This window comes from Trachemys scripta, chromosome 5 (assembly GCF_013100865.1).
Source record: "Trachemys scripta elegans isolate TJP31775 chromosome 5, CAS_Tse_1.0, whole genome shotgun sequence".
Taxonomy (NCBI): Eukaryota; Metazoa; Chordata; order Testudines; family Emydidae; genus Trachemys; species Trachemys scripta.
Window position 1 is genome coordinate 91,493,837 of NC_048302.1, and position 12,534 is coordinate 91,506,370.

At 38.4% G+C, this 12,534-nt stretch overlaps 1 protein-coding gene across 10 annotated transcripts in view; it reads left to right on the forward strand.

Moving 5' to 3' along the window:
* Positions 1-12,534, forward strand: part of CORIN (corin, serine peptidase) — a 261,755-nt gene that overhangs the window by 194,632 nt on the left and 54,589 nt on the right. For all 10 annotated transcript variants that reach the window (XM_034771341.1, XM_034771332.1, XM_034771335.1 and 7 more), the window contains 2 exons: positions 2,462-2,693; positions 9,079-9,224. In XM_034771341.1, coding sequence (XP_034627232.1) covers positions 2,462-2,693; positions 9,079-9,224 — 378 coding nt within the window. The remainder of the gene's footprint in view (positions 1-2,461; positions 2,694-9,078; positions 9,225-12,534) is intronic.

Sequence of the window (12,534 nt, forward strand, 5' to 3'; positions counted from 1 at the left end):
TAGAGGCAGTGCCAGAAAGTGAAGAATCAGGTTTCTCAGAGACCCAGGAGATGGAGGGACCAGGAAGTGAAGATATAGATGGAGGGGGTATACCAGAAGCAGCAGCAGGAGAGCAAGGAAGAGGGCTGGGGTGGATGTTGCTGGAGACAAAGAAGAAAGGCAGAAGATTGTGTGTATGTGGTGGGGGGCGGAGGAGGTGTATGAACTGATTATATGTGTGAATGTGAGAAATGGAAGAGAGATGGAGGTGGACAGAGCAACAGGTGAGAGGTGACTGGTCATGAGTAATCTTCTATTCCATGAGTCTATCAGTTATACTGTTGATCAATAGTGCAAAGAATCAGTTAAGCTGTGAAGCAGTTAGAGGGGGAATGAATGATAGTAAGCACTAAATATGTAGACTCAACAGTAAGATGAATAAGCTGTTCAGAACCCAAGAAAAATACTTTTATGCAATCAAGAGTTTGCTGTCTAGGTGCACAAAGCAAATCAATTTCAGGTCTTTTTATCTGTCTCAACTCCACAAAATAATTCCAGACCACACACTATTAAGAGAATCTGGAATTGAATTTGACCTCCCCTTACCCTTTCTCAGTATTCTTGCCATACATGCTATAAATATTTACATTTTCAGGCAGTATTGTCACATGAACATCATGTGACTAAGGTGGCTTGAGAAGTTTCCATCATGGTTTTATGCCATAATTACTGTCAATTCTAAGTCTGAGCTATGTTTTAATTTCCAAACATAAAACTTGTTTTACTTGCAGTTGAGGATGAGGAAAAAAACCCCTAAATCTACTACATGTTATAGTTGATAACTTAAATACAAAATAGAGAATTCCCTGTTAAGATTCCTATGGATTCTGTGTCCACATGGGAGCCAACAACTTTTTGCCACTCATTCCCATCTAGATTCAGCTAGAAAACAACTTAACTTCAAGGGCAATAAGTATGGTTTCAGCTGTATGCATTTATGAATTTAGAAATACTATTGACTTGTGCTAGTGCACAACCAAGTCAGGTCATAATGGACAACCTAACATGCTCCAAAATTGGATCTGCCTACACTACATTACATGGCACAACATACACAGTTGAATGAAGGCAGTGTGTCAAGTTAGTGTGTGTCAAGGTCCGACACAGACCAAAACTAGATCTCAGGAATTCCTACTGTCATCTAAGTCTTTCTTGTATTAGAGAGGTGACTGCTAAAGGAGGTTGCACTAGGAACTGTCAGGTCAGGCAAGATTATCAGATACTACTGAATCTTCTTTCAAATTTCTCCTCAAGACTCACCTATATAATGATACTTACAGTAAACTGTGAACTGATAATGGCTAGGCATGTGGCCAGCATAGATTACTAACATCATTAACATATCTTGTTTGTTTACAGAGCTAATCAAAACTTTTTTCCAATGAAATATGGGGTATCAAATGATACAAAATTCTTCCTGGAAAATTTTCATTTAAAAAAATATTCATTTAAATGAAACAAAATGTTAATTTTGATTCAATTCTAAATGAAAACTTTAATATCAAATTGAATTAAAATGAATTATTTGTTTTAATTTTTAAAATATTTTTCCTTTTCTTTTGATAAAATGAATATTTTTTTTTTAAGGTCCAGATTTTCCATTTCTTTAACAGTTTTTCTTGGGAAATACTTATAATTCTCTGACCAGCCCTATTTATGTTATAAAACCCCTCAAAACCTGCTAATTAAACATATAGCTAGCCTGCATAACCGTGCATACTTGTTACCCTTGTTCTCTCTCCATGTATCTTCCTGTTTTGTTAATTACATTTGCTTGTCTTAAACTGTAAGCTTGTGGGGGCAGTGACTGCCTCTTTCTACGTGTTTGTACAGTGCCTAGTCCAATGGGACTCCATCTTGATTGGGGCTTCAGGGTACAGTGTAATAGAAATAATATTCTTTATTCTGTTAAACAGTCTTGTTAATTTGGGAGTGGGAGGAATGTTGATGGAATGCTTTCCAATCTGCTGTATTTTGATAGTTCTATATAAAAACTCTTGATGTTTAAAGAGTTATTAGCTGAAAAGAATTAGCTCATGTAATAGTTTATTTGTTCCTTTTTATAAATGAGCGTCCAAAAGTTATGATACAGAAAGACCTTGGTAAGTATAAATATGAAGGTTGTGATTAACTGACTAGCTGTGTAGAGATCGAAGTCTCCTTCCCTTGCTGACGTGACTAATCTCATATGGACCACTCCACTCAAGGACCTGTAGTTATTATAAACTACATCTTTATATTAAAGATTAGAGAGGCTAATGGTCACTTGGTGAAACTCCGCAAGCCACCTTGGGCTATGTAAAACAAGACCTACTTTAGGAGGCCAGAGAGAGTATAACCGGTTTAAATAATCAGAATCTTGTAATTATTTATTTTGGGTTTCATCTTGTTTTACAGAATGTATGTTCTTTTCTTTCAAAAGGTCAGTGTGAACCAATTACTCTGGAACTCTGCATGAACCTGCCTTACAACTATACTAACTACCCAAACTACTTGGGCCATAGGACTCAGAAGGAAGCCTCTATCAGCTGGGAATCTTCCCTTTTTCCAGCCTTGGTTCAGACTAACTGCTACAAGTACCTTATGTTTTTTGCCTGTACAATCTTGGTGCCAAAATGTGACCCTCAAACGAATCAGCGTATCCCACCCTGCAGGTAATGTGATTGCTTCCTAACTGGATTCTTGACTAGTTTCATTCAGCACCATATGTATCTTTCTTAAAGGCTAACTCTGCTTCCATTGAAATCAGCAGAAGTTTTGCTTTTGACTTCAGTAGGATCAGGATTGGGCCCATATTTTGCAAAGTGAAAGGAGTGTACTTCTTTATGTATGTGTGATTATTTTTTGTAGTTTTTGAAATATTTAATGACATAGGTAAAAGAATAGCAATTCCATTAAGTTTTCTATTTTAAACTATGTATATACAATCTTATAAATCAGTGGCTCTCAAACTTTTTTTACTGATGATCCCTTTCACATAGCAAGCCTCTGAGTGCGACCCCCTTATAAATTAAAAACACTTTTTAATATATTTAACACCATTATAAATGCTGGAGCAAAGCGGGGCTTGGGGTGGAGGTTGACAGCTCGCGACCCCCCCGTAATAACCTCGCAACCCCCTGAGGGGTCCCGACCCCCAGTTTGAGAACTCCTGTTATAAAATATTCTATTGCTCTAATCCTTTGTTAGATATTAGATAAGAATTGCACCAATAGTAGGGGTATAAAAACACACATCAAAAGAAGAGTGTAGCTAGAAATACAAGTATTCATAATAGTGCTTAGCTCGTATGGAAAGCTTTATATATTCAAAGCAAATATTAACTAATGAAAGACGATATTTGAATGTGATGGTCACTTTTCCAAAATTGGAGAGCAAGTACTGTAGAAATATAGTCCAGTTTTGCCCCATTGTTTTTTATGTACAAACTAAAATGCTTCTTAGTCTATCAGTGCAAGGACTTTTCTGTTTCCTTATTAAATAAATATCACTAAGGTCCAATATATTAAAGTCTCTATTGAAAGAAGACTGTATTGAAAATTACTGTATGTGTCCTATCATATGTGCTGGAACTAGGAGTGCTGGAGATGCTGCCACACCCTTTGGCTTGAAGTGGTTTCCATTATATACAGGCTCTCAGCACCAGCACTGTAAAAATTGTTTGAGCACACCAGTATCCTGTGGTTTCCTACATTATAACACTGGGAGGCTATCTAGAGGTATTCCTCTAAAGTTGGCAAATTGATCACTAGGCAAAGAAACATTGTCAATTTTCTAGTGGAAGCTAATAATAATTCATAGTGAAAACTCATAAGGCACCACTAATTGATATGCTTAATTCCCACATGGGAATCTACTGTAATTGGAAAGTTAGAATAATGCACATGGTATAGAGACCGAATTAAATGACGAACTCTAACAGATCAGGAAGACTTATTAAAGTGACCTGCTGAAACATAGTCCACGTGTGTGATAACCAAAATCTTTTTTTTAAAAGTCATCCCAGTTTTTAAAAGCCAGAATTAATTGTTGCATAGTTGTTGGGGTTTTTTTTGTTTTTTGTTTTTTTAAATAGAGGGACAACAATTAGATTGACTGCTCTTCAGGGCAGGGAGGGATTGTCTTTGTCTACCTAGCAAATTAGGGGCTTAATAATACTAGCTTTAGTCACAAAATTTCAGTTATTTTAAAAAAAACCAGCTTTACAAAAAACTAATGTTAGTAGAATTATTTTCATATAGGTCTCGAGTTTTTCTGTCCTATCCTAGATCATAAACAGAATTATTTTTATCAAGAGAAGTTACCACAGGGATCAGCATTGGGATTTGTAATGTTAAGTGTTGCCATTAAAATATGGACTAAGTAGTAAATTGTTATATTTGATTGATTCACAGATTATACTGATTTAGGAAGAACTTTGGACACAGTAATAGATAGAAATAGAAAAATTATTTGGAAGCTATAAAGAAATGGATTCATCCTAGTGGACTGTGATTTAACTTGGGTAAATGCAAGAGACAGAAATATAAATTATCTATTTTTAAATATTTAATTGCTGTCTGAAGCTCTTAAAAAGCAGACTATTTATTTACTTTCCCTTGGAAAATTCTAAGAATAGACTATTTTCCTAGAATCTGCTTCAGCCTTTACAAATTAAGCACACCCTTGTTCAATGATAGCAGTGATTAATTGGTTTGAATAGTGCATACACTTTGTATTTGACCTGTCTTTTTCTGTAAACATTAAACAAAATTCAGCTAATGTAATTTTCCCTGCGATAAACTTTCTAAGTCCAAGTGCAATTTACAACCTTGGATTTCAAATTCACATTGTAATCATACATCTGTTATAACATATACCCATCTGATGAATATAAGATTTATTGACATTGGGGATACTCAGCTCCGTTTTCTATTCTAGGTAATACTGATCAGCAATTTTATTTCTGTTTTCTAGGTATATAACATATGCCCCTGCTTTATGAAGAGCACCTAATTTATCACCTTTTCATTATTATTTTGATCATTATGCTTTATTTTTAGTGTAGAAGACTTTGAAGAAGGTCACGTATAGTAAAGGGAACATGTTGAACCAGTTTTTGAAAATTAAGATGGCTATTATTGAGGCAACTTACTGATCTGTCATGTATGATTTCAAATTCTCTGCAATGTGACTCACCTTTAATAAGGCATTTGTGGTATCAGCCCTGGTCCTGTTAACTGAACAGTACATAGCACTTCTGCAGTGACAAAGGGCATGATCCTTCAAGCCCTCCACATTCAGAGCTTCCCTTCCAAGATTTTGAGATTACATTATTTTTATTTGCAAGTAGTTTCTAGTGATTTTGATTGTTTGATCAATCAGGTCTGTGGCATAAAGAATGTGCTGGCAGCAACAGATTTCTGGGAAGACTAAATTTCCTCACGACTGATGTCATTTAGATGTTCTCATCATTTTGTGCTGTGTCACCCCTGTATTTGAATTAATGGCATTTTGCAGAGATCAAGGAAATATTTCGTAGTGGCATAGCTACAGTGGTGCAAGTGGTGCAATGCTCTGACACTTCACCTGGCAAATGGGGTCACAATGCCACTCACTCCAATTTAGCTTCTATGGCATGGGGTGAGTAGGGAGTGTTGGAGCTCAGTGGGTGAGGTGTTGGGGGTGGAATTGGGAAGGGGGTCCCTTACTTATTCTTGCAAGAAGGCCCTCTGGGGTCTTGTTACACCACTTTTATTTCAGTTTACTTTTAAATGAGTTTAATATTTATGGAAGGTGCTAGATTGAAAATCCTGGAAACTGAAGTCCCTGATTTAATACAAAATAGAGAGAGCTGCCTCACTGCTTTGCCAGTGACCATCATCCTTGTTCTCTGCTACCCATTTCTTCCTTGGACTTTCTGTTGGCTCTGTCAAACTAGTGTGGTAGTTTGTCTCCACTTTGTTGTGGTTGCCTATTAACTAAGAACAAGATTCAGACCACCAGTTCATTTCACACACACTGCCAAATAGCCAGCAAATGTCAACCTTGGTCAATACAACCAAGACCAGGTTTGAACTAGTGACCTAGAAGTAAAAAAAAGCCTCTGTATTCTGTTACCAAGCCTCTAATCCATCCCCAGAAGGAAGACATTTTATTGGAACAGCAAAAGGCAATATTATTGTTCCTCTAAATCATGTGCTGTTTTTTCTTGCTATATTGCAAAGAGCTAACATCTGCACTGATATTGGCTTCAGACATCTATTTGACATGTTAACTGCATTTTACTTATTCCCCCAAAATTAAAACTGAATGTCTTGTGGCAATTATTGGAAACTGTCTCCTCTGAGAGAAGGTTGGTTTTTTGAAGGGGTGAGGTTGAAGGAGCAGGGACATGTTGAAGGCACAAGTTACTCAGATGTTTCAGTAAACTAGACCAAAACTTTTAAAATCTACTTTATTGTTTTCATGGCTCTGGCTGTCATCAGAAAATAAGGAGAGCAGAAAACTCTGGAATTCAGAATGTTGAGGCCAAACTAAAAAACAATGTAGGTCAACTGTTCAAATGTGATTTGAATCAACACAGAGTAGTAAGCTTGTTTGGAGGAGAAGCACATCTAAAAGGAAACAGATTACTGCTGAGCCATAACAAAGCAAGTTGATTCAAGACCATTCTTATAAAATGAATCTCTTTATAGTACACTGTGCCTCATTTCAAGTGGGCACAGAAATAGAGTTCATTCTAAGGCCTAGTCTTCACTTACTGGCTGGTCCGGCGGCACGCCATCGATGTTCTGGGATCGATTTATCGCGTCTGGTTAAGACGCGATAAATCGATCCCGGATCGATCCCGGAAGTGCTCACAGTCGGCGCCGGTACTCCAGCTCGCCGAGAGGAGTACGCGGCGTCGACGGGGGGAGACTTCCGGCCGCGTCTGGACCACGGTAAGTTCGGACTAAGGTACTTCGAATTCAGCTACGTTATTAACGTAGCTGAATTTGCGTACCTTAGTCCGAAGTCCGGACTAAGTGGGGACCAGCCCTAAGTGAATCCTGTTACAGTCACAAGTAAAATAGCTGAATAGTTTTCTGTGGCTAACTAAAAAGAATATGCAGATGCCATTTGCCTTTACAAAAGATAACTGCCATTATCCACTCTAGTTTCCAGCTCTTGCCACACAGGCAACTGATTTTGCAACTTTTCTCTGCAGAATGCACTGTACACACATATACCTCTAAAATACATACACACTTCATTCTTACTATTTAAATGAAAGGTTCAGGCACAGAAACAAAAACAAACCTTTTTTTTAAACTCGCCCCCAAAACCAAATTAAATTTGAGAATAATACTGAAAATATTATGATGTCAGTATATGCATTGTTGGCGCAGTATGTATGACCTTGGTTTAAACAGCATGTTAAGTTTTGGTCACTCCTTTTCAAAAGTGACAGAGCAGAAGGAGAAGAAGTCCAGAAAAGGACCATGAAAATAATTAGTAACATGGAATGACTTCCATATATGAGCCAAGATTAAAAAGATCAGTGCTGTTTAGTATAGAGAAGAAGCAAATTAGAGGTGATGTGACAGAAGCACACAAAATATAGAGAAGGTAAATTGGACCTTCCTGTTAAATAACTTTCTCATAATATAAGAACTAAGGGTACATTCACTGAAGTTGAAAGGCAACATGTACAACTGATAAAATAAAACCCTTTTTTGCACAATACACAATTAACCTGTGGAACTCACTGAAAAAAGATATAATTGGAACAAAGACCTTTGTAAAATTCAAAAAAGAACTGGACCATTCCATGAATATAAGAATATAATCTGCAGTTACTCAGCTAGAATAAAATTTTTTATAGATATATCAGCCCCTGATACAGGACATAAGCCAGTCAATAATTGCCTGTGGTTAGGAGGAAGCTTCGCCTATAGACAAGTTATTGCAAAATTTCCAATTATGGGTTTTCTTTCCATTCAATTGAAGTATTTGGTACTGACCATCCTGAGAGACAGGATACTAGTCTAGATGGACTATTGATTTGATCTGCTGTGGCAATTCCTATGTTTCTATGATGGAAAATAAATATTCAAAATCAACACAATTTTCTTGCCTCTATAGCCTGATACAAATGTTGATGGTTAAAGTGACCACACCCTCAAAACTAGGTCACATTGTCTCAAACCATCTTAATTTTACAAAATTCACTGAAGTCTTTTGCTCTTTTGTTTTCCAGGTTTGAAATCCCTAGACAGCCTGGAACCACAGGTTCAAATACAGGCAGGGTTGATTCAGCCCTGCAACCATCTGTGCAGTAGATAGTGTACTACAGCCTGTGAGTGGGTCTCTGAGAAGAGACCTTAAAAATCCAGAACCTGCCTGTTCTCTATGAACTTTAAAAGTTCCTATGGCACTTCTTTGTAAGATAAGGCATATGATCCAGTGTCCCTGGTCAAAAATTTCTTTTCCCTGCTAGTTGTTATGCAATGTGCTATGGCTGCTACCCTCCACATCACAAGAGACAATATTTCATTGGTGCAGTATGTACGCTCTTTGTGAAGTGCTTTGGCATCCTTCAGGAGGATGGTCTCAGTGTAGCTGAAACATTAGTATTGTTACACTGATTCATTTAAGAATTTATTCTAGAAGAATATCTTTCCCTGATCTCTCTGCATAGAAAGGAGTTCAGTATCTTTTGCTTTAAGAAAGGCTTCTCTGTCATTTCCATCTGAGTGAAGGGTGTTTGTAAGAAACTTTACAATTGCTATTGTGACTTTTATGGTATGACTCAGGTAATAGTTTGCTTACCATAATTTTCTTAACAAAAATATCAGCAGTGATGAAACATTTTAATATATTTTTTTTTTAGTCTAAGAAAGGTAAATGCATGTAAGAAAAGTTTTCTGTCATATAAGGAAGATTAACAGCTTCCCCCCGTCCCCTATCTTCAAATCCTCAGCTAGGAGTGCTAGTTTCCAGCAATTGTTGGTAACCTGTCATGACATGTTTTTCCACCCTATGTCTTTACTCACCCTCTCCAATTCATTCCTCCAGGACGCTGTGTGAGCATTCCAAAGAACGATGTGAATCTGTGCTTGGAATTGTGGGCCTGCAGTGGCCAGAAGACACAGACTGCACTCAGTTCCCAGAAGAAAACTCAGACAACCGAACCTGCCTAACACCTGATGAGGATGTGGAAGGTTACTAGTTAGATTATTTATAATTGGATATTGAATATAAATTTGTCGCTTGCCATAAGTTAGTGATCCCATTTCATACTTTAAATTATATTATGTCAAGTAGGTGAATTAAACTCTCAGTATGGCTAATATACTGTGCAAATGATTCAAAATCAGATTTGGGAGAATTTCTGTTTCTTCCAACTACGTATTATCTATTTACATCTAGGAGAAAGTTTTGTTTTGAAGAGCTTTTATTCTGGGGAAGGATAACATTACTCTTATTCTGATTACCCACACTTGAGATATCTGGGTAACAAAACACCTCCCACTTGCCTGTATTTGCATAGGAGCCCAGTTACCTGCAGACCTGCCAACCTGCTGCTGTGAAGCATTACTGTTTATCTAAGGGAGAGCCAAGATCTTGGCAATGCTAAACAAACAAGCTGTGATCCAGTCTTTGCTTAAGAAACCAATTCTACAGATGTTAGTGTCCTTGCCAACTACTGTCGGCTCTTTCTCCTTCTGGGGGAAGGTCTGAAAGGACTGTATCAGGCCAACTTCAACAACGTCTGACTACCTCAGATGTCTTGATCCCATCCATGCTATTGCTCACCAAATATTGTTGATGCAAATCAGGAGTCTGGAACACATGAATGGAATTGCCTTTAAATGATTCTGTTTATTCCCTATAAAGAGAGGGAGGCTGGTTTGTACAGTTGCTCCTCCAAACTGAAGGGCCTCAGCTGTGGAGTTGGGCAACTCCATCCTGCCTTTCATTTTTTTGTCAGTCTTTGCTCATTGCTGTGATAGTGAGGTGACATGAGCTAGAGTATCAGCAATATGCTTATTACCCTCAACTCTTTAATCTCCCTTTCATTTGACTAAGATGTAGATGTCTCCACAGTCTCCTGGTGTCTGATTGAGATTAAATCACAGATGAGAGCCACAAAAAGAACAGGAGTACTTGTGGCACCTTAGAGACTAACAAATTTAGTTAGTATTGTCGGAGAATAACAGAGTTCTCACTTTTTGTTTGGGTATAGCAAATCAGATACTTTATTTTCTCTCTATCAATTGCATAGAGGGAGAGAGCTAAACAGGTCTCTCAACAGGTAAACAATTACAGCAAGCATTTATACCTTTTGTTACAGACAATAATGAGCAACAGCTGCATTTTGTTTATAGATAGGTCATTCTGATATCTTGTTTTGCTCACTAATGTAGACTCTTAGTCTACATTCCATATTATCTACACAAGGTCGCAACAACTTCTCACACAGTTCTTTCCCACTCGCCTCACACATTCCTCGCTTCTACAAATCTTGCGTTATTAGGTTTACAGTTAGCCTGACTCTTGCTAACAAACTGTCATGCATTGCAATCCCCTTCCTGTCAGTTCTTTCTCTGCTTCCACAGTCGCTATGGTGCCACAAGTACTCCTGTTCTTTTTGCGGATACAGACTAACACAGCTGCTACTCTGAAAGTTTAAAGCCAGTTGTTTTACAATCCAGCTAGATAAGAAAGATAGGATGCTGACTTGGATAGGGAAGCATTTGATAGTTCATCAAAGGGTATAGCTGCATCCAAGGTGTTTATCTGCAGATCACCAATTTGGTTCACATTCAGGAGGCCTTATAAAGTCTTTGTTGCTTCCTGGATTTTAAGATTGCATTAGTGAGCAAATCCACCTTTTTTTATACCTTCACAGTATGGACCAAACTCCATTTGTACACACTTTTGTTCTCTCTAGATTAGGATAATGCAACATGCCCTACCTGGACTGGCCTGGTTAGTGCAGAATATGACTGACAGTCTTCTGAGTGGACCAGGACAGTGAGAACATATTACTTCCTGTACTCCACACTCTGCACCAATGTCTGTGTGCCCAAATCACCGTGAAAGATATGCATAAATCATGTAATAATAATAAAATAGTTTATATTGAGAAGCTAGAAGACATAAGAGTAAATTCAGCCTTAAGCTATGCCCTGCAGCAATCTGGTGGGGTAAAATAATCATCCATTAATAGAAGGTACTATATAGGGGAAATAAAATCAAACTTCTGCTGCAAGGAATCCTAGTGAAAATCCCCAGTTGTAGGAAAAATAATGTGGTGTTAATCTGCAGTGTATAAATTAACTTCTATCCCTCCTCTGTGTGAAGTAAAAACTTTGGTTTTGAGTGGTAGGATGTAATTGGATACATTTTTAAATTAATGTTTAAAAACAGTTGTGAAATGTTTACAGAGTTAAATTGGGTGCACACATTTTTTCAGCATCTCCTTTAAAGTCCCTTTCAGGAACATCTCAGTTAAATTAGTAAGATAGAATGTGGCTACTGGGCTGACTACCAGGCTGTCCATTTATTATCTTGTCACTGACAGTATGGGTTAGACACCCTTGTAGAACAAATCAAAAGAGAAATGTATACTGTTAGTTATTCCTTTATAAATAGCCTAATTGCTTAGTAAAGCACTGCTATCAAAGTTATCCTTAGGCTGGCTCACTGCTAATATTTCATATTTGTGTAATGAAAGATTTGCACCAGCTGCCAATGTTAGTTAGAAAGACAAGCCTTCTTGGAAAGTTTAAAATACTATAATAAATATTTCGGAAGGACACTACAGCAAAATAAATTAGACCTTTGAGATCCTTTTAAATTTTAATGATTAAGGCTACGATTTAGTCATGGGTATTTTTAGTAAATAGTCATGGACAGGTCACGGGCAGTAAACAAAAATTCACGGCCTGTGACCTGTCCATGACTTAGACTATAAATACCCCTGACTAAATGTTGGGGAGGCTGCTGCAGGGGGGAGGGAGTACTGCTGCAGGGAGGACACCCTGGGGGGCCGCTTCTCCAGCCGCCCCAGGGAGGGCACCCTGGGGGGCCCCCTCCAGCCGCTCCCCTGCTGGTGGCTGTCAGAGCAGTGGCTGCTCCGGCCGCACTGGGGACCACTGTTGGGGGCCATTAGCAGCCGGTGCAGCTGGCAGCAGGGCTGCCTGAGCGGCTGGCTGCAGAGCTGCTCCAGCAGCGGTGGTGTGGCTGTCCCCAGGGCCAGCTGAACAGCTGGCCCCTGAACCAGCTGCTTGGGCAGCCCTGGGGTCAGCCACAATGGCCTCTGCAGAAGTCACAGAGGTCGCGGAAAGTCACGGAATCCATGACTTCCGCAACCTCCGTGACAGACACGGAGTCCTATTAATGATTACAGAATATAGGTGATTTGCCCACTTAAACTATAGCTGGCAAAAACACTACAGTATTGAATCATTTAACCTCCCCAAAACAGCTACCTTACAGTACGTGATGAATCCAAGAATGAACTGC